Consider the following 22,742-nt stretch of genomic DNA (forward strand, 5'->3'; position numbering starts at 1 on the left):
ATGTATCAGAAGGCAGATTGCATTTGAATTAAATATATATCTATACTTATATACTATCCTTGTATTATTAAGTGGTACTTAAAAAAATCATTATATGCCAGAAGTACTCCTAAGATGTTACATATTACCCAACAGTGTCATTACTGGCTTCAGTTCCTGAAGCATTGTGATTCAAGGCATACAATATATCACCATTTGGTTTATAAAAAATACGACGCATGCCCTTATTATCATATATTCTTCTCGGTTTATGAATTCTTCCGTTCATACCATTATTATAGTCATTATCGTTATTTTCACCATCGTTATCAGAATCATTATGATTGCCAGACTGCCTAGATCTACTTTTGTTTGCTCTTCTTTTTAACAATTTGTTTATAGTATCCCTTTTTTCTTCTTCTAATTTTCTTTCATTGATAGTTTTACGTTTACGAGCGTTCTCTGCTCTTCTTAATTGTATTTCTTCTTCTGTTAATCTGTTAGAATTTCTATTGTTAACAGTATCTTCATCATCTTTATCTTCATTTGCGTTTTCCTCGTTTTCTTCTTCATTTTCTTCTTCATTTCCTTCTTCCTCATTTTCTTCTTCCTCATTCCCTTCTTCCTCATTCTCTTCTTCCTCATTCTCTTCTTCTTCTTCTTCTTCTTCTTCTTCATTTTCTTCTTCTTCTTCTTCCTCATTCTCCTCCTCGTTCTCTTCTTCTTCTTCCTCTTCATCGGCATCACCATTAACATCATCGTCATCGTTAGCTACCATCATAGCATCATCATCATCTTCTTCTTCTTCTTCCCCCTCTTCTTCATCTGGTATTACTATTTTACTTCTTAAAGAATTTTTCTTGCTGAGTACTTCTTTATTCATTCCCATATCTTCTAGTTTTAGTTCCTCAGCTTCATTGCTTAAAGTAGCTACCAAACGTCTATGGGAAGTTCTGTTTGGTTTAGAAACTATTTCATCGTCATAATCGCTATTCTCTCCCGCATCATCATTGTCTTCATCAGATTCTGCAAAATTTGTCCTCTGTCTATTTGTTAGCCTGGTAGATACTCGTGAAGGTATTTCCGATTTGAAATTTTTTTGTATGGTTCTTCTTCCGCTATTCATATAAGCAGAAGTGGAGCTAATACGAGTCCCTGACTTAGCATTGTGACCCGAATTAGCAGTTCTATTTTTTTTTTTATTCTTGGTGCTAGTGCGGGTACCAGAGTTAAAATTATCCAAGGTTATATTTTCTTCTTCTATATTTCCATTTTCAGCAGTTTCATCTCCATAAAAATAATAATCTTCATCATTATTGAGGAGTTGCTGCTCGTCATAATTCTTTACTTGAGTTTTTCTTAGCCTAGTGGATTTACCACTGCCGGCAGTGTTATTGCTCCTCACCATCGTCAATATTTTTAGTTAACTCTGTAAGCTTTTCTTCTTTTCCTTTTCGTTTTCTTTTTTTTTTCTTTTTTTTGTTCTTGTTTTCTTTTTTCAACCTTTTTTCCTTAACATATATCTTGTTTACAATTGGCAGATAAATAGAATAAAACAAGTATTTGTAACATCTTTGCTTAAATATTCAACTTCTGTTTGATTAGGCAGTTTTCTTTTTTAGCCTGTAATAAAAAAAAGAAAAAATATACGATAATAAAAATTATAAATAAACACAAGAAATTTATTTCAAATAAAAACCGTCTCGTCTTGTCGTCCACGTGATCACTTTTTATATCGTCTAAAACCCACACCTTTCAATGCACGTGATCTATATATATATATATATAAATAAATATAAATATATTTTTTTCTTTTTTAATATACCATTTTGAAGCCTCCTTCTTTTTTTTCCCCCCTTTTATTGAAATGATTATATATGACTACATAAAAAGATTTTGGAAAATAACCTGGCATAATTAAATATTTATCATTTTCCCTCTGTTCTCTTGAAAAAAAAAATAAAATAAAATAAAAAAGAAAGAAAGAAAGAAAATACAAGTTAAAAGGAAAGAAGCACAAAGGAGAGTCTCCCGTTTAAATTCACTAAAATGTCATCCGGTGTTTTGTTATACTGCAAATCAAAAGTTTATATTCATCCAACAAATAGAACCTCTGAAAATGTTCCAGGGTTTTTGATTGTTTATAAAAAACTATCCACCGATCCAGATAGCAATAGCATTATTACATGGTGTAGAGAAGACGCTTTTCAAACATCGCCATCATCCAGAAGTAATAATAAGAAAAATATATTGTCCCAGTTATTAGAAGCAGACTTAGAATTTGCAGCTAAGTATCAACCAACCAGTACAAGTACCAAAAATTCCTATCCTACAATTCGTATAGATACTTCGCAATTACTATTATGTTCAGATTGGCAAATTTTTATTTCATCTGTATACTCTATTCAATTTAGAGTACCAAGTTCCTGGTGGTTTGGTTCTATTGTTATCAACTCCAAAGCTAAAAACATAGATGATAATATTCCAGTACTGTTTTTCCACGATGATGTTTGTCCTTCTACCAAAAGGATACAAAAAAAAATGATGATGGAAAATTTTGATCCATTCAACAAAGATCAAGACTTATACTGGGGTGGCGACGATTTTAAGCAATTTTTAACAACAATTTGTGATTTACAAAGTGTTAATAATGCATCTTCAGATGATGCATCATCCGACATTTTAAGTTCAAAAAATAATGCCAGGGGTAACAATATTTATTTAGTCAATCCCACATTGGAAGATTTAAGGAATTTCAAATCAAATATTCAGAACCTAGATAAAAAGCCCGCATCTCCCACATCGAAAAATAAGAGCACTGGAGTATATGACTCTTTAAATAAGCAAAAGTGGACTATTCTAGGGAAAATCGCAGATTATACAGCTAAATTAACCACACCTAGCTACGTACCTAATTTGTTATCTAGTTACTCTCCAGTTCTGGAAAAATTTCTGAATGATAAATATGTAAATAATTTGCTTAAATCGTCGCCACAATTACAACAAGCCTCTGATGATTTTGAAAGTGCCAGGGTTTATTTGGCTAAGTGGGCTTTAAATGTCAAACAAGAAGCCGAAAAGTATCGGAACGTTTACGAAAATTTGAGTAATGACATGGATAACATGGTTACCGATGAAGAAATACACGTGGCCCTAGAAAGATCACATCCTTTAACTTTGGCGAAGTGGGAATCAATGTTTGATGAACAAGGAAGGTTAAATGTAACAGTTCATGAAACCAAAGATTTTATTTTCCATGGTGGGTGTGAAAACAATGAAGTCAGAAGACAAGTCTGGTTATTTTTATTGGGTGTTTATCCATGGGATTCAAGCAAAGATGAAAGAGAACAGTTGTTGAAAAGCCTTGAGAGTATATATTTTAGTTCCTATAAAAATCTGTGGTTTGGTGATCAAGTTCCAAGCGACATGACTAAAGAACATTGGAAAGATGAAGTTTTCAAGATTGACAAAGATGTTAAGAGAAATGATAGACACCTAAATATATATAAACATAATACAGAAACTGGTAAACTTGTGAATTCTGATGATCAAGAAATGGATTCTGAAGTAGATGATTCCAATTGGGTTATTATTAATCCACATTTAAATACATTGAAAAGCATATTAATGTCTTATAACGTTTATAATCCAGATTTGGGGTATTGTCAGGGTATGACTGATTTGTTATCTCCCATATATTATATTTTACAGGATGAGGTTTTAAGTTTTTGGGCATTCGTTAATTTTATGGATCGAATGGAAAGAAATTTTTTAACTGACCAAAGTGGGATCAAAGAACAAATGTTAACTTTGGCAGAATTAACTCAATTAATGTTACCTGATTTAATGAAGCACTTAACTGAATGTGATTCTTCGAATTTATTTTTTTGTTTTCGGATGATATTGGTTTGGTTTAAAAGGGACTTCCAAGATGAGCAAATTTGGAAAATTTGGGAGATATTTTGGACAGACTATTATTCTTCTCAATTTCAACTATTTTTTATGTTGGCTATCCTACAAAAAAATAGTTTACCTGTTATTAATAATTTAAAATCTTTTGATGATATTTTGAAATACTTTAACGATTTGAAAGATTTGGATTGGGAGGATCTAATGGTTCGTGCTGAGTTATTATTTATTAAATTTCAAAAAATCGTTGCTTTTGTGGATGGACAAAATAGCTTAATAAGCGATGCCCCTGCGAACCCAAATACTACTGGTACTGGCACTGGCGCTGAGGCAAATATACCAATCGAAGACAAATTAACTAAACTATCGCTACATGATCCTAAGAAGGAGTTTATTATAAGTGATAGATTGAGGACACTTTTGTCTAAAAGAATAATTATTCAAAGGGAAAAAAAATCTTTTTAATTTATAAAGGAAGCGGATAAAGGGGTGATAAATGATAATAAAAGGAGATATCAACGAAACGATGTTTATTCTAACTTATTTTATATATCTATTTAATACAACTTTTTTTTTTTTTTTTTTTTTTATTATAGCATATTCCAATCACGTTTATAATATGCATTTTTCCTTGAAAAAAACAAAATAATACATATATATATATATATATATATGTATGTATATATGAGAGAGAAAGGAAGAAAATAAAAAGTGTTCAACTAAAAAACTTGAACTAATCTTCATCAGAATCTTCTAGAGTTTCCTTTAAAAATTCTATTCTGTCGATACAAACCGGTTCTGTATGTTTGTCAATAACTCTTTGTAATTTTGCCTGATTTTGAGACATTACATCAATGTTATCTTCCTCAGTCCAAATGCCCCTAATATTCTGAGGTGGATTTTCTCCATTATAAAACATGTATAAGAAATAAAAGAAAATCAAAATTCTATCACCATGTACTGCTTTTAATACATCAACGGCAAAATCGCTGTTAATAGCTAATTCTTTTGTCATACCATCTACAATTTCTTCAGGCTCCGTAAGCTTTAAAGTTTTTTTAACAAAAAATTTGAGTTGTTCGAAAAATTGGTTAGAAGTGGTAAATTTTTCAAAATTAGGGGTAAAAATTTTCCTATCTTCAGTTATTGAAGACGGGAACTTGATATCCTTGATTTTATCATTAATATCTTGGGAAGATAAAATAATGTCAACCTTCTTTAAATCACCTTTGTTAGCTGCATCAGATGCATCACTAGGTGTAGTCACTATAATATTATCTAAACTATTAGCAGCTACAGCCGTGGCAGCGGTTGTCGTAACAGAAACAGGCTGGTTTGCAGAAGTAAAATGTGGATTCATGATCAGCTCTATGATTGAATCGTGAGTACCAGCCAGATCTTCAATGGTCTTTTTATTGCGGCCGCCAATAGCGGCAGCTGCAGCAGCCAAAGCAGCAGCAGTAGCAGCGTTACTGTTCTGTTTACTAGTATCGTTATCAGTATTATTATTTTTATTGCCAGTATGTTGTTGCTGATTAAAAACTGGTTCTTTTGCTAGTTGTGTTAATAAATGTTCGAAATTTTGGGCAGAAGTGTTATCGATAGGTTTTACCGTTCTTGCATAGTTGCCAGGCTGTGTTTTTCTGAGAGATCTTTCCTTTCTACTAGTTAAATTCTTCATTGGAGTTGGTATTTCGCCTTTTTCAAGACATTCCTCATAATATTGAATATAATTATCCACTCCATATTTTAAAGCAAACTTCCTATATCTATCTCTCCAAGAAACAGGGGGATGTTGAGGATATATTTGATTAAAATTCTTAAAGAAATCTCTTGATAGAGGACCACGTCTATCTTCCACTTTAAAAGATTTAAAATCAGGTTCTGTTCCCGGTATGGTAGGAAATTTGTTTAAAGTGATTTGCTTACGCGCAGAATCATTGCTATTGCTAATGGCCGTGCCATTTGTTGCTAAAGGCTCTTTTGTGTCCGGATCGACTTGATATAAATCAACATAAAATTGTTTCTTTATAGCAATACATAAATTATAATCTTCCTCTGCAGTATAATTTTTCTTCAAACCGGGTGGTTTAACATTAGTCTTGATATATTGCCCATTTGCATCTTTGATTAAGTCACCACTTTCATCGGTCTCATATACCCAGTCTAATTTATCAGATAATTGGGTTCTAAATCTGTGTCTAATGGAATTACCAGTATGAGCACCCAAATAATTAGAAATTTCATGAAATAAACTATGAGTATCACGTTTTCTAGGGTTTTTCCTGACAACATCTAAAATAAATTGATCCTCTTCAGGGGTAAAGTTCATTTTACTAGCAACTAAAGCATTATTGGCAACATAAACTCTTTGACTTTTATTATGGGCGGCCGTAATGGGTTTTTCATTTTGTATATTGCTATTGTTTTCAGAATTATTTTTAATATTAGATTGAAAAGAGGTGTTATTATTGGTTTCGGATGTGCCAGCAATGAGATCATTGACACTGGGATCATTATTGTTCTTATTATTAGCGTTATTTTCAGTAGTATCAATTGCAACATTACTGTTGGTTTCGATGTGTTTTCTTTTGGAAAAATTCAAATCAGTTATGTCAGTTGTACCAATTGGGTTATTGCTAATGTCATTACTATTATTATTATTATTAACATCATGAGTATTAACAGTACCATTATCTTCTTGATTAATTAAATCGGCATAGTTTGTGCCCTCCACATCTTCTTCTTCATTATTTTCTTCTTCATTATCTTCTTCTTCCACACGTTCTTCATTTTGTCTATCACTAATAGATCTTTTCTTAATATTAACTGATGGAGGTGAATCTGGAATAGATTTATAACTCTCATGTTGTAATTCTGTATCAATACTCTCTATTTCAGCTTTAAAAAGATTCATATCGACTATGCTATTAGTCTCGATACACTTTTCGATGAAAGCTGGTTTTAAAACATTGACATTATCCAAGGTAGCGTCAGTGATAGAATCGGCCAAAATAATGTCAAAGTCTTCACGATTATTACTATCACTAGCTGAATATTTAGAACATTTACCACCGTATTTCTCAATTGTATTAGCTAGCTGGGTATATTGTAGGGTACCGACATTTTTTTCCATAATGGAAAAGCTAATGTTAGCGAATAAAGATTTATTAATGTTGGTGAGATTTTCTGTTTGCTTGGAAGTTTCATTGGGGGTAATATTAGTAGCATCAGGAGTAGGAGTCGAAGCATTATCAGTATTGCTCCGATGAAGTTGTATTTGCGAGTTATTCTTAGTAATATCTTCCGGTGCGCTTATGTAGCCATCTGAATTGTCGTGAACGGAATCAAAATCTGAATCATTTGCAATGGTACCAATCTTTTTATCGTCTGACATCTCCTTGCTCTCTGGTATTTATATATATTTTTTTTGTTTTTAAGCGTTATGGTTTAATAGATACAAAAATGTCACTATATATATATATATATTCTGGTTCTATTTTTTTGTTTATTTTTGGCGTAAGTTTTTTTTTTTTACTATGTAGAAGCTGATGTCTATCGTGGTTGTTGTCGTTGTAGTAATCGTTGTTATTTACCGTCTAAGGATGTTTTAAAAAGTTAAAGGTGTTGAAAGATGATTGTATTTTTTTTTTCCCTAAACTTTTTTAATAATAAAAAAAAAAAAAAAAAAAAAAAAAAAAATTTATTGCAGCCTTAACTTTACCCGGATTTTATCAAAAAACAAATTAAAATTAAATTAAATTGAAATAAAAAACGAAAACGAAAACGAAAACGAAAACTATCGGTATATTAAATACATCCCACATAAAACGGTTTATACTATCTAGATATATTTACTTATATTTAATTTAATGCAAAAAACTATTATAAACTAGTGACAATCAACTTGATACAATGTAGGCTCTTGAAAATCAGCACTTTTTTTGTGCTTTTTGCTTTTATCAACATCGATCGCATTTTTTGATTCATGTTCATATAACAACCCACTTAATTCTCCGCCCTTAACACACCTTGAATCCAAACCCTTAGTATATGGTCTTAGGTTTAGACCTTTTTTGGCATTATGACCGTATAAAATGGTACTGGTTGGGGTATCGCTCTCTTTATTTTTCCTCCACAGCTTGTACCAAGGTACAGAATTATCAAACTTGAATTTTGAAGTGTTAGACCAATCATTTTTATCAACATACTTCATGGACACCGCATTTCTAATAGAAGGATTGTCCACTTCATTGGGTAAAATACCGGCATGAACCGCAACTAATGAATGGCTGGTGGAGATATTGTATTTTAGCATTACGTTGCAATGATTAGCTATAAACCCTAACCTATCCCAACCCAAGTTATTTGCCAATATTTTATGTTTTTTGGTAATTATATTAGAATCTAATATGAAATATTCAATTGAGTCGCTGCTGTTGCCGGTAGAAAACCTAATGGGTATAAACCCATCTTCTATTAAATCATCATTGTCAAAATATTTTTTGTTATTTTCATTATTACCAAACTTTTTTTTCAATAATTTATTTAGTTTTCTAATCATTTTGTTGTTATTTAATAAAGCAGAGATTACTGATATTTCGTGGTTTCCTAGTACACATTTTACCTGATCTTGATTTTCGATAATCCAATCAACAACTTTTGTAGATTCGGGGCCCTTCGATATAAAATCACCCAATAAAACATATGTGGTGGGTGTATTATTATCTTTTTCTACTGAATCTATTAAATCCATTAAGTAGCTGTATTCCCCATGCACATCACCAATGAAAAGTAGATTATCGGTGTTATCACTGTTGATAAACCCGTTTTTATCTATTATGGGGAAATTTTCTATCTTGTTTTCGATAAAATTTGTAATCTCACCGGTTACATAGGAGAATAATATCATTATAGTTAAAAGTACCATAATAATTCCAGCAATGAAAAAAAGTGTTGTTGATAAAAACCTTGTTTTATAAGAGTGCTTATTGCGAATATTAGTGTCATCAATAGCAACATCAGTATTGTAATATAATTGTGTGTGCTCTAACATCAAGGATGACTCTTCATTTTCATTATCGTTAGGCTTTTTATAATTTGTACTCGCATTAGTAATGTTAACCATTGTTAAACTTGTAATGTAGTTTTATCTCTTTCGCTATAAGTTTTTTTCTTTTCCTTGTTAATTATTTTCTTGTGTTAAATTGAAATTTATGGTTGCTTATATAGACTTAGATAGGTATGACCTTGATGGTTAAACAATCTTTTTACCTTTTTTAATTCTACATGTAATTTATGTAGCGATAATTCATTATATATATATATATATATATACTTTTATTAGCCATCTACACGTGCATTCAAATTTATTACGATTGTTTATATATATATATATATAGTTTTTGTGTTAATTTCAATGAGTGAAAAGGGAAAAAGAAAAAAGTTAATTTTATCCGGATTTTATCCGGTAAAGAGCGAATTAAAAAAAAAGAGAAAAAAGAAAAAAAGAAAAAGCACATTTTGTAAAAGCGGGAAAGCATTTTTCTTTTTTTTTTTTGGTCGTCTCATTGATTTTAAATATTATCCACAACACAGAAAATAAAATAAAAAATTGCATTCAACGCGGTAAAGACTCTGTAACCCTTTAGGTAAATGATGCCATTAATACCATCCAATGTTTCACTACTGCAATTATAGTTTTTATAAAAGTTAAAAACCCTATGTTAAAAGCGTCCGATATTGACTTTCTCGGTACATTATTCTGCCCTTTATATTTTTATTGACGGTTATTTTGTTTTTAATATTCTTTTTTATATCCAAAACTTTCCATTAAGCTTGTAAAGCTTGGAGTAAAATGTGGCTACATTACTAGAAATATATTGAGCTGTCAAACTGAATTTGTCTTGTAAATATTGTTATTAAAATATCTATTGTACAGAGTGGTTTATTTATGTAAAAAAATGGTATAGTTAAACACATCAGTGTCAAGTTTTAATTAAATATAGCAAGCATTGAATACGTAATATATTGCACACTCAGATGCATCCGGAGATAATGTATCATAGCAGTAATAATAATAAAATGGTTAGTGAAAAAGTTATTTCCCCCCTTCTTCTCTGCCCTTCAAATGGATTCGGTTAATACGAGTAGAGTTATTCATTGTGCGTATTTCTAATGAGAAATGACCAGTTGTGATGTTTTTGTACGCATGGTTCTGTACTTTGTTCGGTTCACATTTTGCGGATTTGCAGATTTACCAACAAAGCGAAAAAAAAAAAATGAATAACCGGTACATGATTTATGTGGACAGATGTTACTAGATAGAAATATATACGTATGCTAATAGATAGAAATATATACGTATGTAACACAAATAGCCCAGAAAAACCTACACAACTCTTACAAAAAGAAAAACGTTTTAATATTATTACCACCAATGCTTATGATTGATTACAATAAAAAAAAAAAAAGAAAGAAGGAAAAAAAAGAAGAAAAAGAAAGAAATTGTTTTCATATTCTACATCATAGAGGAATAAACTCGAACTTCTATTTTTATTTTGCACACTAGACAAAAAAAATATAAAATTAAAAAATATAAACAATACCTTTTACATTACCAATATACTATATAAAAATACATTAACAAGCTGGTGGAAAAAGGTATAGACGATAGACAAGTAAAAAAAAAAAAAAAAAAAAAAAAAAAAACTACCACAATTCCTATAACCAGAAGGGGCTTTCTCTCTAGAAAGAAAAGAGCAAAAAAAATAAAAATAAAAATAAAAATAAAAGATGACAAGTATAATACCTAATGATGTTATTAACTGGGATATCCTAAATGAAATTATATCTATGGATGAAGATGATCCAGACTTTTCCAAAGAATTAATACGCCAGTTCATTGAACAAGCTAAGCAAACATTTGATCAAATACAAGATTTACTACAACAATGTGCTAGCAGCAGTGATACAAGGAGTTTGTTGCAAGAAATTAGCAATTTGGGTCATTTCCTAAAAGGTTCTAGTTCAGCTTTGGGTCTAACCAGAATAGCTTGGTACTGTGAGTGTATACAAAACTACGGGAATCTAAAAAACTATGGTGGGTCACATACTATAAGACAAGATAATGGCCCTAACAATAATAATAATAATATCCCTGCTTTTATTAAGTTATTAAAAAATGCATTAAAAAATGCCAGAATAGAATTTGAATTAGCCAGATCAGAGTTATCTAAATATTATAAGGAGGAATTATAGCTTTTATAGTGTGCATGTATAATTTAATGTTTGTCTGAATCAACAATGTTTCCCAGGTCAGGTGCATTTTCTAAAAAATTTAATTCAGCTTTATTCAGACCGATATTTTGTAACACTTTCTCCGGGAAATATGTTTGGTCACATTCCCCATTTACATAATCGGGGTTATATTTATAGTCTTTTTTATAACCAAGATCAGCCATTAGTTTCGTAGGAGCATTTCTTAAATGTAGCGGTATTTCGCTACTAGCTAACTCATACTTATTTTCTCTTAATGAGCTTTTGATGTTATTCCATGCTCTATACAACTTTACCGACTTAGGTGATTTAGCCAGTTCAACACAACATTGTGCTAAACATAGGTCTGCTTCTGGTAGCCCAACTTTCATTACTGCATCATGTGCTGCCACTGCCAATGGCAACATCTTACTATTGATCAATCCTATATCTTCACTGGCTATTCTTATCATTCTCCTAGCTATATATAATGGATCTTCTCCACTAGTTAACATTTTAGCCAAATAGTATAAACTAGCATTTGCATCACCGCCTCTTATGCTTTTATGAAAGGCGGATATGGTATCATAATGATTGTCTCCCTTGGCATCATAGTAAAATATGTTCTGTTTATTATTTAGGATATTTTGTGTTTCCTCCAACGTTATTGATTTAGTTGGATCTACCTGTACGTTGGTACACACCAATTCCAAAATATTTAAACTTCTTCTTGTATCACCATTACTCAATTTACAAATATACTCCAAGACGTTATCTTCAAATTTCAATTGTTCTGCTGGAGATCTATAATTATTGAGCATCTTTATTCCGCTTTCTAAGACTTTAAACATATTCTCCTGTGTCATTTTATTCAATGTGAAAACTTGTACTCTACTGAGTAGTGCATTGTTTAGTTGAAAGCTAGGATTTTCAGTGGTACATCCAACTAAAATTATGTCACCATTCTCTATATATGGTAATAACACATCTTGTTGTGACTTGGTGAAGCGGTGTATCTCATCAATAAATAAAACAGTGGTATATTTGGTTAATATATAATTTTTATGAGCTTTTTCGAAAATTTTTCTCAATTCTTGTACAGTAGCAACTGTAGCACTGGTCTCAATCAAAGTATATTTATTCTTCGTGGCAGTAGCAGAAGTGTAATTATTGGTGAATTTTACTATTAATCGGGCAAGTGTTGTTTTACCTACACCTGGAGGGCCCCAAAGTATCATTGAAGGTATCCTGTTGCTAATTAAAAATTTGTACAATATCCCATCACTACTATCCAATAAATGATCTTGTCCTACATATTCGCTTAAGGTAGACGGTCTTATTTTTTCACTCAAGGGTAAATGACTTATTTTATTTAAATATTTCTTACGATTCTCATTATCTTTCTCTTCAATATCTGTTTGATCCAGTTTCCTCTTGGTATTTTCATCGGTATAATTTTTAGTAGCATGGTGTGCCTCTTCGTGGTCAGTAACATCAACCGATATAAGATCTTTTTCTTTTTTCTCGTTATCATCACCATCAACATCGTCATTTTTTCCCCCATCTTCTTCTTCTCCATCTAAGATGGTAATTCTCTCAGATTTTGACACTGATGGCTCAGAGTTATTCAATTTTTTAGAATTTTGTGAAAAAAAATTGATTAAGTTAGATTGTTTAGAAGGTGCCAATGTGTTTTTAATATTAGAATTATTAGTATTTTTTAACATGGTATGCGTAGGAGTACCGGTGGTATTGTCCGAGTTACTAGAAATTTCAAGTTTTTTGGAACATCCCAGGTCTAAATGCTTGTTAATCGATAAAAAGGGTACCTTTTTATTGCATAATGGGCACAACACTAATTGTTCAACCATCAGGTTTATTATTATATTTATTCTTTATTTGGAATATAATATATGTATATATATATGTATGGATATTCTCTTTTAAAAAAAAAAAAAAAGAAAAAAAAGAAAATAATATTTTTTATCATTTGTTAAATGGAAAAGATGAGAAAGAAAAAAAAGAAATACATACATATATAATAAAATAAAATAAAAACATGGGAAACATAATTTTTTTTTTTTTTTTTTTTTTTTTTTTCTATTACGCGTTTTTCTTTAATAAATTTCCAAAAGCAACTGCAACCCCAAAATTTTCTTTTTCTTTATGTGAGCATTGTTCATATATTTAGTAATCCAAGAACACTAAATAAAATAATCTCTTTATGATGTATTCATTAATCAAAACAGTATGTTAAATTCAATTGTAGGCCACGTTTAAAAAGAAAAAAAAAAAAAAAAAAAAAAAAAAGTAAAAAAGATTAAAATTTAAATTATTGAAGCAAGGGTTCAATTAATTCATATAAGTCACCCAATTTATTAGCATAATATTTAGGCAATTCTGATGCATCGGTGTTTTCAGACAACAAATTCTGCTCAGTTTCTATTCCGGTCAAAACCAATAAAGTACCTCCTAGTTTACCATCAATACCAAATTTGATATCAGTATTTAATCTATCGCCAACCATACAACATCTTTCTTTAACTAAGTTAGGTTTGGCCTCGAAAAGGGCATCCAGCATAGGAGTGTATGGTTTACCACAAATAATAGGGTTTCTACCAGTGCTTGTTACCAATGATTCTACTATCGAACCAACACCTGGTAAAATCATATTGTGGCTTGGAAAAGTACTATCATTATTAGTTGCAATAAATAAGGTTTCTTTATTATCACGGACAGTGGTTAAATATTGAAATGCAATACACAACTTATGATAATTTATCTTTGTGTCTAAACCGACAACAACACACTTAACATTAGGGTCTAGCGGTAAAAATGGTGTGGTGGAGGGATTCCATTCTTCCAATAACTTTTCATCACTTCCACCGATAGTTTCGTAACCATATTGTTTTAATTCCTCTTCAATTCCGCTTTCTCCCACAATCCAAATTTTGGTTCCAACAGTTGGCATTTTCAATACGTTGTGGATGTAAGTGGCAGTTGCATAACTTGATCCAATAATTTGATCTTCTGTCACATCAATGCCAAAACTAGCAAATTTCTTTGTATAATTCTTTCTAGACTTGGTAGAATTGTTGGTGACAAAAATTAACTGTTTATTCAACTTGGCTAGCAATTTTAAAGTTTCCTTGACCTTAGGTAATAAGATGGAACCTGACCATAAAACACCATCACAATCGAATAAAAAAGTGTCATATTTATCCAAAAAATCTTGAGCAAGTTTCTTAGAACTTATTTTAATAGGTTGTTGTTTGTCGATATTAATAGTCATTTTTTTGTATAGTATTGATTTAGTTGACTTGGAAGTTATTTTTATTGTTAAACTGCAGAATCACAAAAAAATGATAGTAATAATAAAGTAGCTGAATGGAGTATTCTTCTTACTTTCCAAGACTAATAAGTTTCAATAAATAAATATTTTTTTTTTAAAGAAAAAAAAATAAAAATAAAAAATTAAATGGGATTGATTGAGGTTTTCATTCGGTTACATATTTATATATAATATTTTCTCTGATTTATCCGAATTATTCTGTATTGAGTTATTTATCATCATGCCATGCGTCACACAATTTAAAAAAAAAAAAAAAAATAAAGAGTGAACGATGTGAGATATTATTTTGTATGTGTGTTTATTAATATTATTTACTCGGAAATAATATTCCGCCGTTTATCTTTTTCTACTGTATTTTCTACCTCTTCTAATTTAGCCCCCCCCGGATTCCTTTAATAAGGAAATAACTAATAATATCTTCATTATTGTTTATTTACCAAAAATGCAAAATTACGTCTGCAAGCTGCCTTTTTTTTTTTTTGTAACAAATGTTGATCAAACTAAAGAAAATAAACATCTTGCACCCATTTATCTTTTTATACGAATAAAAAAAAAATATATTGTTTATTTAAATATAAATAATAAACAGTACTAACTTTTAATCACTAAATTTTCAATATATAATGAACGTAAACTTTAACATAATAACAGCAAATTGAAATAGATAAAAAAAAAAGAAAAAGAAAAAGAAAAAGAAAAAAGAGAAAAAAACAGAAAAAAACTTATCACAATGATATCAAATCACAAACTAAACAAAACATCTGTATTGTTAGTTATAATTTTATTCATTATAAGATGTGGAATTGCTCCAGTATTTTCTCTTATAAGTGATTGCGACGAAACTTATAATTACTTGGATCCGTTAAATTTTCTACTAAGAGGTTTTGGTAAAGAAACTTGGGAATATTCGCCAGTTTATTCCATTAGATCCTGGGCTTTTTTATTACCATTCTACTCTATATTAAAACCATTGTCAGCAATCGGTTTACTTCCCAGTGATTTGTTATTTTTCAGTTTAAGGTTTGTTTTAGGTGCATTTTCTGCATTGAGTGAGATATATTTGTTTAAGCAGTTATTAACTACTTTTAACTTAACACAAGCCAATTGGTGGCTTTTTTTGCAAATTTTTAACCCTGGTTGGTTTCATGCATGTGTTGAATTGCTACCTTCTTCATTTGCCATGATTTTACTATTATTATCTACAGGCCATTTTTTAAAATATTTGAGTACTAAATCCACAGTATCATTTATAAACTCTTTAATATTTGTTTTCATTGCAGGTATTTTAGGCTGGCCGTTTGTTTTATTAATAGCGGTACCATTAGTGTTACAATATGTTGTGTCAAAACACAAATGTTTTTTCACCAATGTTTTTAAAACCGGTGTCAAAAGTTTGATTGGATTATTTTTGATTATCTTTATAGTGTTGACTATTGATTCAATAATCTATGGTAAAATAACCCCAGTTTTCTACAATATCGTAAGTTATAACGTTTTACAAGCCAACGAGGAAACCGGCCCCAATATTTTTGGAGTTGAACCATGGTATTATTATGTTCTAAATTTGGTATTAAATTTCCCTATTTTAACTCTACTCGGAGTAGTTGGATTTTCATTACTTGTTCCATTTGATCACAATTTAATCCAAATTTTACCTATTTTTTCTCAATTATTTATTTGGATTGGTGTTTTCATTTCACAACCACATAAGGAAGAAAGATTTCTTTATCCTATCTATGGGTTAATTACATTCACAGCCAGTTTATTCTACACGAAAATCTTTCAGAACAATGCCACAACAATGCAAAGTAACAATAGGTTACAACTAACAATTAAATCTTTTGTCAAACTTTTCAGCATAACTGCTATTATTATCCAATCGTTATTGAGAATATATGCTCTAATTAATAATTATACTGCACCAATTGGCGTTTATTTCCACTTATTCGATATCCAGGATATTCTTACTGAATATAAAACAAACAACACAGATAATTCTTTAATTAATGTTTGTGTTGGTAGAGAATGGTATCATTTCCCCACTTCTTTATTACTACCAGATAATTTCCGCATAAGATACGTTCCCAGTGGGTTTGATGGTCTCTTACCTGGCGATTTTAATGAAAAAGTTGATAAGTTAACAAGCATTAGATCTATTCCACCAGGTATGAATAATGCAAATAGATTTGATGCGGGCAAAATTTTTGATCATAAAGATTGCGATTTATACGTTGATATATCTTCAACCATTGGCGAGAAGGATATTTTCAATCCGCAAAATATGAATGCCATATACTGTGAAAAATTTATTGATATTGAGAACAGTAAGCTTTTAGGTAGAGCGTTCACTCTTCCTACACCAATTACTGATTTACCAACAGTAGCCAAAAATTTAAACAAAATTTACCATGTGGAATATAAGGATTATTGTGTATATAGTTTATTATAAGTAGTACGAGTGTGCCTATAATTGTATATATATATATATATATATATAAGAAAAACTTTTTTTTTTTTTTTTTTTTTTTTTCCAATAAAGATTACAAACTTTTACAAACAAAAATATAAAAATCTTAACGGAGAAAAAAAAAAAAAAAAACTGGTATTTAAATAAATTATAAAAAGACAAGGAAAAAAAAAAAGAAAGCATATGCTCATATTCACATATAAGTTTAAATTTCCTTATGCAACATACTTTCTCTGGCTGGACCAGTACCAACCCATTCAACTGGAACACCAACAAAGTCTTCAATAAATTTCAAGTACTTTTTAGCATTTTCTGGTAAATCTTCATACTTAGTAATCTTGGTAATATCTGAATCCCAACCAGGTAAAACAACATATTCAACATTTACTTTACCCAAAGTGATTAAATCCTCCGGGAAAGAATCTAATTTTTTACCATTCAATTCATAAGCGACACCAATTGGAATGTTTTTAAATGTATCCAAAACATCCAACTTAGTGATGTTTAAAGAGGTGTATCCATTAATCCAAGTAGAATACTTCAAAACAACCAAATCTAACCAACCACAACGACGCTTACGACCAGTAGTAACACCAAATTCAGCGCCGATTTTTTGCAATTTGTCACCTTCTTCATTCAATTGTTCAGTTGGGAATGGACCTTCACCAACTCTGGTAGTGTAGGCTTTAACAACACCATAAACATTTTTAATAGTTTGTGGCGGAATACCCAGCCCTGTACACACACCCCCAATGGCAGTTGAAGAGGACGTAACATATGGATAAGTACCAAAATCTATATCCAACATTAAGGCATTAGCACCTTCAACCAATATTTTTTTCTTTTCCTGTATAGCCTTGTGCATGAATGCTACAGAATCAACTACAAATGGTTTTAATTCTTCTCTATATTTAGCATATCTAGCTAATTCTTCATCCACGTTATAGTCAAAGTCACCATATCTCTTTTTTCTGGTTTCAACTAATCTTCTGTATTTGGTGCAGAAATATTCCCAACTAGCCGGATCATCGTTAACCAAATGGTGAACTCTCAAACCTGATCTAGAAGCTTTAGTAGAATAAGTTGGACCGATACCCTTACCAGTGGTACCAATATTTTTACCATCTTTACTAGCACCTTTAAGTTCCAGTTCCCTTAATTTATCGGTGCGTTGATGGAAATCAAAAACCAAATGAGCCCTAGAAGAAATAAATAATCTACCACGACAGTTTTTCAAGCCTTTGGCTTCCAAATTTTTCAATTCTTGGAAGAAAGATGGAACATGAATGACAACACCAGATCCAATCAAATTGATACAGTTTGGATTAACTAACCCACTAGGCAACATATGAAAATCGTATTTAACACCGTCAACAACAATAGTATGACCAGCATTGTTACCACCAGCACAACGAGCTACAATATCGTAACTGCTGACTAATAAATCAACCAATTTACCCTTACCTTCGTCCCCCCATTGAGCACCTAAAACAACGTCAACCATGGTATATATGTATATGTATTTTTAATTTTAATTTTTATTGTTTTTTTTTTTTTTTTTTTTGTTAGCTTCCTTTCAAAGTTAGACCGTCCTTTAAAAGAATGTATAATGCCATTTTTTTTTATAAAATTTTTATTTCTTATCAGAAAAAAGTAAAAAAAAAAAAAGGCATTTCAAGATAAATAAGGTTGACATTAGAAGTAAATGTTTTGTTAAGTGGAAGTAAACGAGTGAAAGAATAAAGTGAGACTTATCAAGTTAAGCTTAATAGCAAGAAAATCTGGGGGAAGAAGGAAGTTAAAAGGAAAAGAAAGAGAGAAAGAAAACGCTTGCTGTTTTTAACATGTAATATATATATGGTTGTAAAATGAAATCCAATAAAAAAATGGAAACGTTTTAAATAATAGGAGGTAGTTGTAGATAATAAATAACCAAAAAAAAAAAAAGAAAAAAAAAAGAAGCTCGAATTGAAAAAAAAAAAATTTTTTTCTTTTTTCATTTTTTTTTTTCATTTTTTTTAAATTACGACATTAACCATTGATTTTTGGTTAGTGAAAACGATATGAAATCACCGAATAAAACAAAATCTCGAGAAGTAATCACACACACACCAACAATCAAATTTACTTTTGACTTCTTTCTTTGTAATATTTGTCTAAGACTCTTTTTTTTTTTTATTTTTTGCTTTTAATCCATTCTCTTCGTACAGAGTGATAACAATATATTTTTATATTCTAAAAAATAAAAAAAAAAGTACTTCAAAGGTATTGTAACTCCGAAACAAAATCGGTATAAGTAATACCTGGATAATAATTATTATTTTTTTCTTTCCTTTCTTTTTTTTCTTTTATTGATCTTTCAAAAAATATCCATTGCGTGCTTCAATTAATTATCATCAGTTATACCATTATTTATAAATTGGGCGATAAACAGACTACAAAAAAAAAAAAAAAAAAAAAAAAAAAAGCTTGTTTTCAAAGGACTAATACTGCTACTAACAAAAAACATATCCCCACATGTTTAAAAAGTTATAGCAATGTCAGCAAATAATGTCAATACATCATCATCTTATAATAGTAGCAACCATAAAAACAATCCTAGAAGAAAATTCAATGAAAATCAACAAAAGAAATTTCAAAGAGTTAGAAATGCTAGAACCATTAGAACAGAGATTATTCAAGATATAAGGCAAACTAGAAGACAGAGGAACAACAACGCAAATGTGTTTAGTGAGGATGCTGGTGTTTTAAAATTACCTGAATTTATATCCTCTAGAGAATTTGAGATCAAGCAATTACAAAACGCAATGCATAATTCCAAAAAAAGTTCATCTACCAGGGTTTTTCAAGATTTACCACGTAAGTTGCGTAGAAGAACAGCGTCTCACAATGTGAAAAGAATTCCTAAAAGATTAAGGAAAAGAGCACTTAATGAAATGAAAAAAAGTTCGCAAAGTATAACAACAGGTAACACACATTTGTTAAAGGACAAACCTCATTATACCAAGAAACAATTGTACAAATTAAAAATGTCCGTCAAATTACTGAGATTAGCTACTAAGTCCAAGCATATGAGATACTCTATAAATTATGAAACCAAAAATTTTAAAAAATATCAATTAAGAAGAAAATTTAGAGATTTAAAAAAGCTTGTTAATATGCATAAAAACCTCAAGGATGGAAAAATTACTAGCATTAAAAACTCTGTGTTTTCTTTTAAAAATGCCGAAGAAATTTCAACACCCCATGCTAACCAACTAGCACCCCTTCCACTGGCAAAATCTATTAAATATATGAAAAGACAAAAAAAATATGCTTGGTTGCCAACTCATGTTTGGAATTCTAAAAGATCACACATGATTAAAGTATGGGGGAAAAATATAGCATACACTCCAACGCAAAAATGCTTTAGATTAACTCACAGGCTTGGCAATGCCAACAGTTGTTTAAGTGATGGATGTTTAATGGAAGATTCTTGTTACAGGGGCAAAATGGTTGTATCTTCGAACAATTGTACTGAATCTAACTTACCAAAGCTTTTATCCCAAATTATTAAAAACAAAAACAAAATTGTTATTGATGGGAAAGTACTGGGTCCTGTGGATCTATATTGGATAGAAAAACCTTCCAAACTGCTTTTGATTTTGCATCCTTCTATTTATGCAACGGTTTTCAATTACATTGCTAGCAAATTTACAGAATACTTGTGCGTTACAGACTTCCAGTATAATATTGGTAGTATTGATTTATTTGGGGCCACTGTATTACAGACACTTGCCAAAGTTCTTAGAAGAGAATTTGACATTGTCAATATCGAACATAGAAGTAGCAGTCTTAATGATGACTACCAACTTTTCATGCAGTTAGCAAGTAACGTCAGAGATATCAATGCTTTACCTATTAGCAAAGATTTTAACTTGGGCTTTATTGTCAAAGATCCGAGGTCTTTGAAGAGACCACAGTTACCTAAAGATTTTAACAACAAAGTTTTTAATTTTGATGAAGTTATACAGCTGTTAGAAAATCGTGATAGTAACAGCGATGTATGGAAGAACTTATTTACTATGGAGGGGAAACATCATACTGATATTTTACGCTTTCCCTCAAAAAGTACAACCAAAGGCTCTGAATCTACGCAAAGTGGTAACACAGATAACTCTAACTCCGCTGTATCCATTCCACTGATTATAACCAAAACCACTCTGGGCTGGAGAGTTTTATTACCTTACCACTGGGTTCTCCCATTATGGAATAAACTGAATAAAGTCCCAAGAACTTACCATATTGGGTTGAAACAAGAACAACAGCTACATTATGAACAAAACAAACTATATTTCCCACATGACTGGCCGTTTACTCCGATGGGTTATCAATTAAATTGCAATGAAGCTGCCGCCAAGAAAGAAGTGTGGGAAAGGAAACCTTTTTCAAAAAAAATAAATTATCAAAAAATAGATTCAATACATGAAGAAGAATTGCCTTATTGTGGAGAGATTGGAGATTGGTTTTGTTGTGATTGGAAATTGTTACAATTTTTGCACAATGGCATAAATTATTATCTGAGCAGCAATAACTGTTCTGGAAATAATAATGCTCTCACTGCAATTGACATACCTATTGTGAATGCTGCAAAAACTACGCAGTTTGATAATCAGAATATTAGGAATATAACTTGTATTGTCGATATCTTTGAATTATACAAAGAAACCCATACCGCTGTAGATGTACCAATAGAGCTATTTAATGTTAAAAATGGCACCGAAAATAATCTTAACTTACTACAGAAACATGATATTGTAACTAAGAGGTTACCGATCATACCAATTAAATTTGAAGCAATCGATAGAGGACATCCATTGGACAATGCAAGGATATATGCTATATCTAGGTCCAAATGGGAGGATTATTGGCAATTAATAGTTAGTAAAAGCTTGAAAACACCAAGCGGGAAAACTGACCATGAAAGTTATAAAGAAATGCTATCTAGTAAATATTTACCGAAGATTCAAGATTTAGTAGGATTTGTTACTTGTGGTACGTTTAATTTGAGTAGTGGTAAAGGTACATGCATTGGCATGGTTGTCCCCCAAGAATTATTGAAATATGATTATTCGAGTAGTCATTATTTGATTAGAAATACAGGTACAAATTCGTACAGGATATTCAAATCAAGTCCAATTAAAATATAGTTTGTATGTTTATTAAGTGTCTAAGTTCTAATATAATTAATCTATACATAATAATAATAATAATAATAATAATAAACAAATTTTGTTATATTTACTGAAATAATTTTTATATAAAGGGGAAGGGAAACATCATTTATTATTTTGGATCCATGATAACTTTTTATAACTTATACATTAGTCTTTTTTCTTCCCGCCTCCCCTTTCACATTAGCTGCATAATACTGTAAACATATGCCAGTTATTTATTTAATAGTAACACATCATAACATAAGATTAGAAATATTTCTTATAACCCTGTATTACTTCAATTTTTTATTTATATTGACACAGTTAGATAGATCTAAAAACATGTTAACTGTTGCTTTGATATGAAAGTTTTAATTTGAATCTATAATATTTATTTAATTTTGTTTTTTTTAAAGTGATTGTCATTATTGCAACACATTAGATAAATTTAGATGATTAAAAGAACGCTGTTCAAGTAACTAGAATAAATAAATTTGTTAGAAATACTTATAGTCAGGGTCAAGTTAATTAACAAATAATTCGTGATTCTATCAAAATCTTTTATAAAATAATAATATAGATG

General features: G+C 30.4%; 10 protein-coding genes across 10 annotated transcripts; 4 read left to right on the forward strand and 6 right to left on the reverse strand.

The window, feature by feature from the left end:
• Positions 1–124: 124 nt before the first annotated feature.
• Positions 125–1,387, reverse strand: IES2 (Ies2p; the record flags this gene model as incomplete). The annotated part of the gene is made up of 1 exon (XM_046077652.1): positions 125–1,387. One exon carries the CDS (start codon positions 1,385–1,387, stop codon positions 125–127), a length of 1,263 nt encoding a protein of 420 aa, XP_045935451.1.
• Positions 1,388–2,028: 641 nt separating this feature from the next.
• GYP7 (GTPase-activating protein GYP7) lies at positions 2,029–4,353 on the forward strand (the record flags this gene model as incomplete). The annotated part of the gene is made up of 1 exon (XM_046077653.1): positions 2,029–4,353. One exon carries the CDS (start codon positions 2,029–2,031, stop codon positions 4,351–4,353), a length of 2,325 nt encoding a protein of 774 aa, XP_045935452.1.
• Positions 4,354–4,621: 268 nt separating this feature from the next.
• Positions 4,622–7,285, reverse strand: RAP1 (DNA-binding transcription factor RAP1; the record flags this gene model as incomplete). The annotated part of the gene is made up of 1 exon (XM_046077654.1): positions 4,622–7,285. The coding sequence occupies one exon, from the start codon at positions 7,283–7,285 to the stop codon at positions 4,622–4,624; it is 2,664 nt and encodes an 887-aa protein (XP_045935453.1).
• Positions 7,286–7,780: 495 nt separating this feature from the next.
• Positions 7,781–9,016, reverse strand: PPN2 (putative serine/threonine-protein phosphatase; the record flags this gene model as incomplete). Its single annotated transcript, XM_046077655.1, has 1 exon — positions 7,781–9,016. One exon carries the CDS (start codon positions 9,014–9,016, stop codon positions 7,781–7,783), a length of 1,236 nt encoding a protein of 411 aa, XP_045935454.1.
• Positions 9,017–10,683: 1,667 nt separating this feature from the next.
• Positions 10,684–11,148, forward strand: YPD1 (Ypd1p; the record flags this gene model as incomplete). The annotated part of the gene is made up of 1 exon (XM_046077656.1): positions 10,684–11,148. The coding sequence occupies one exon, from the start codon at positions 10,684–10,686 to the stop codon at positions 11,146–11,148; it is 465 nt and encodes a 154-aa protein (XP_045935455.1).
• A 23-nt stretch (positions 11,149–11,171) lies between these two features.
• MGS1 (ssDNA-dependent ATPase MGS1) lies at positions 11,172–13,016 on the reverse strand (the record flags this gene model as incomplete). The annotated part of the gene is made up of 1 exon (XM_046077657.1): positions 11,172–13,016. One exon carries the CDS (start codon positions 13,014–13,016, stop codon positions 11,172–11,174), a length of 1,845 nt encoding a protein of 614 aa, XP_045935456.1.
• A 461-nt stretch (positions 13,017–13,477) lies between these two features.
• On the reverse strand, positions 13,478–14,437 carry PHO13 (4-nitrophenylphosphatase; the record flags this gene model as incomplete). Its single annotated transcript, XM_046077658.1, has 1 exon — positions 13,478–14,437. The coding sequence occupies one exon, from the start codon at positions 14,435–14,437 to the stop codon at positions 13,478–13,480; it is 960 nt and encodes a 319-aa protein (XP_045935457.1).
• Positions 14,438–15,227: 790 nt separating this feature from the next.
• ALG9 (dolichyl-P-Man:Man(6)GlcNAc(2)-PP-dolichol alpha-1,2-mannosyltransferase) lies at positions 15,228–16,946 on the forward strand (the record flags this gene model as incomplete). Its single annotated transcript, XM_046077659.1, has 1 exon — positions 15,228–16,946. The coding sequence occupies one exon, from the start codon at positions 15,228–15,230 to the stop codon at positions 16,944–16,946; it is 1,719 nt and encodes a 572-aa protein (XP_045935458.1).
• Positions 16,947–17,169: 223 nt separating this feature from the next.
• Positions 17,170–18,468, reverse strand: ADE12 (adenylosuccinate synthase; the record flags this gene model as incomplete). The annotated part of the gene is made up of 1 exon (XM_046077660.1): positions 17,170–18,468. One exon carries the CDS (start codon positions 18,466–18,468, stop codon positions 17,170–17,172), a length of 1,299 nt encoding a protein of 432 aa, XP_045935459.1.
• Positions 18,469–19,501: 1,033 nt separating this feature from the next.
• On the forward strand, positions 19,502–22,153 carry POP1 (ribonuclease P/MRP protein subunit POP1; the record flags this gene model as incomplete). Its single annotated transcript, XM_046077661.1, has 1 exon — positions 19,502–22,153. The coding sequence occupies one exon, from the start codon at positions 19,502–19,504 to the stop codon at positions 22,151–22,153; it is 2,652 nt and encodes an 883-aa protein (XP_045935460.1).
• Positions 22,154–22,742: the final 589 nt, after the last annotated feature.

This window comes from Saccharomycodes ludwigii, chromosome III (assembly GCF_020623625.1).
Source record: "Saccharomycodes ludwigii strain NBRC 1722 chromosome III, whole genome shotgun sequence".
In the NCBI taxonomy this organism is placed as follows: Eukaryota; Fungi; Ascomycota; class Saccharomycetes; order Saccharomycodales; family Saccharomycodaceae; genus Saccharomycodes; species Saccharomycodes ludwigii.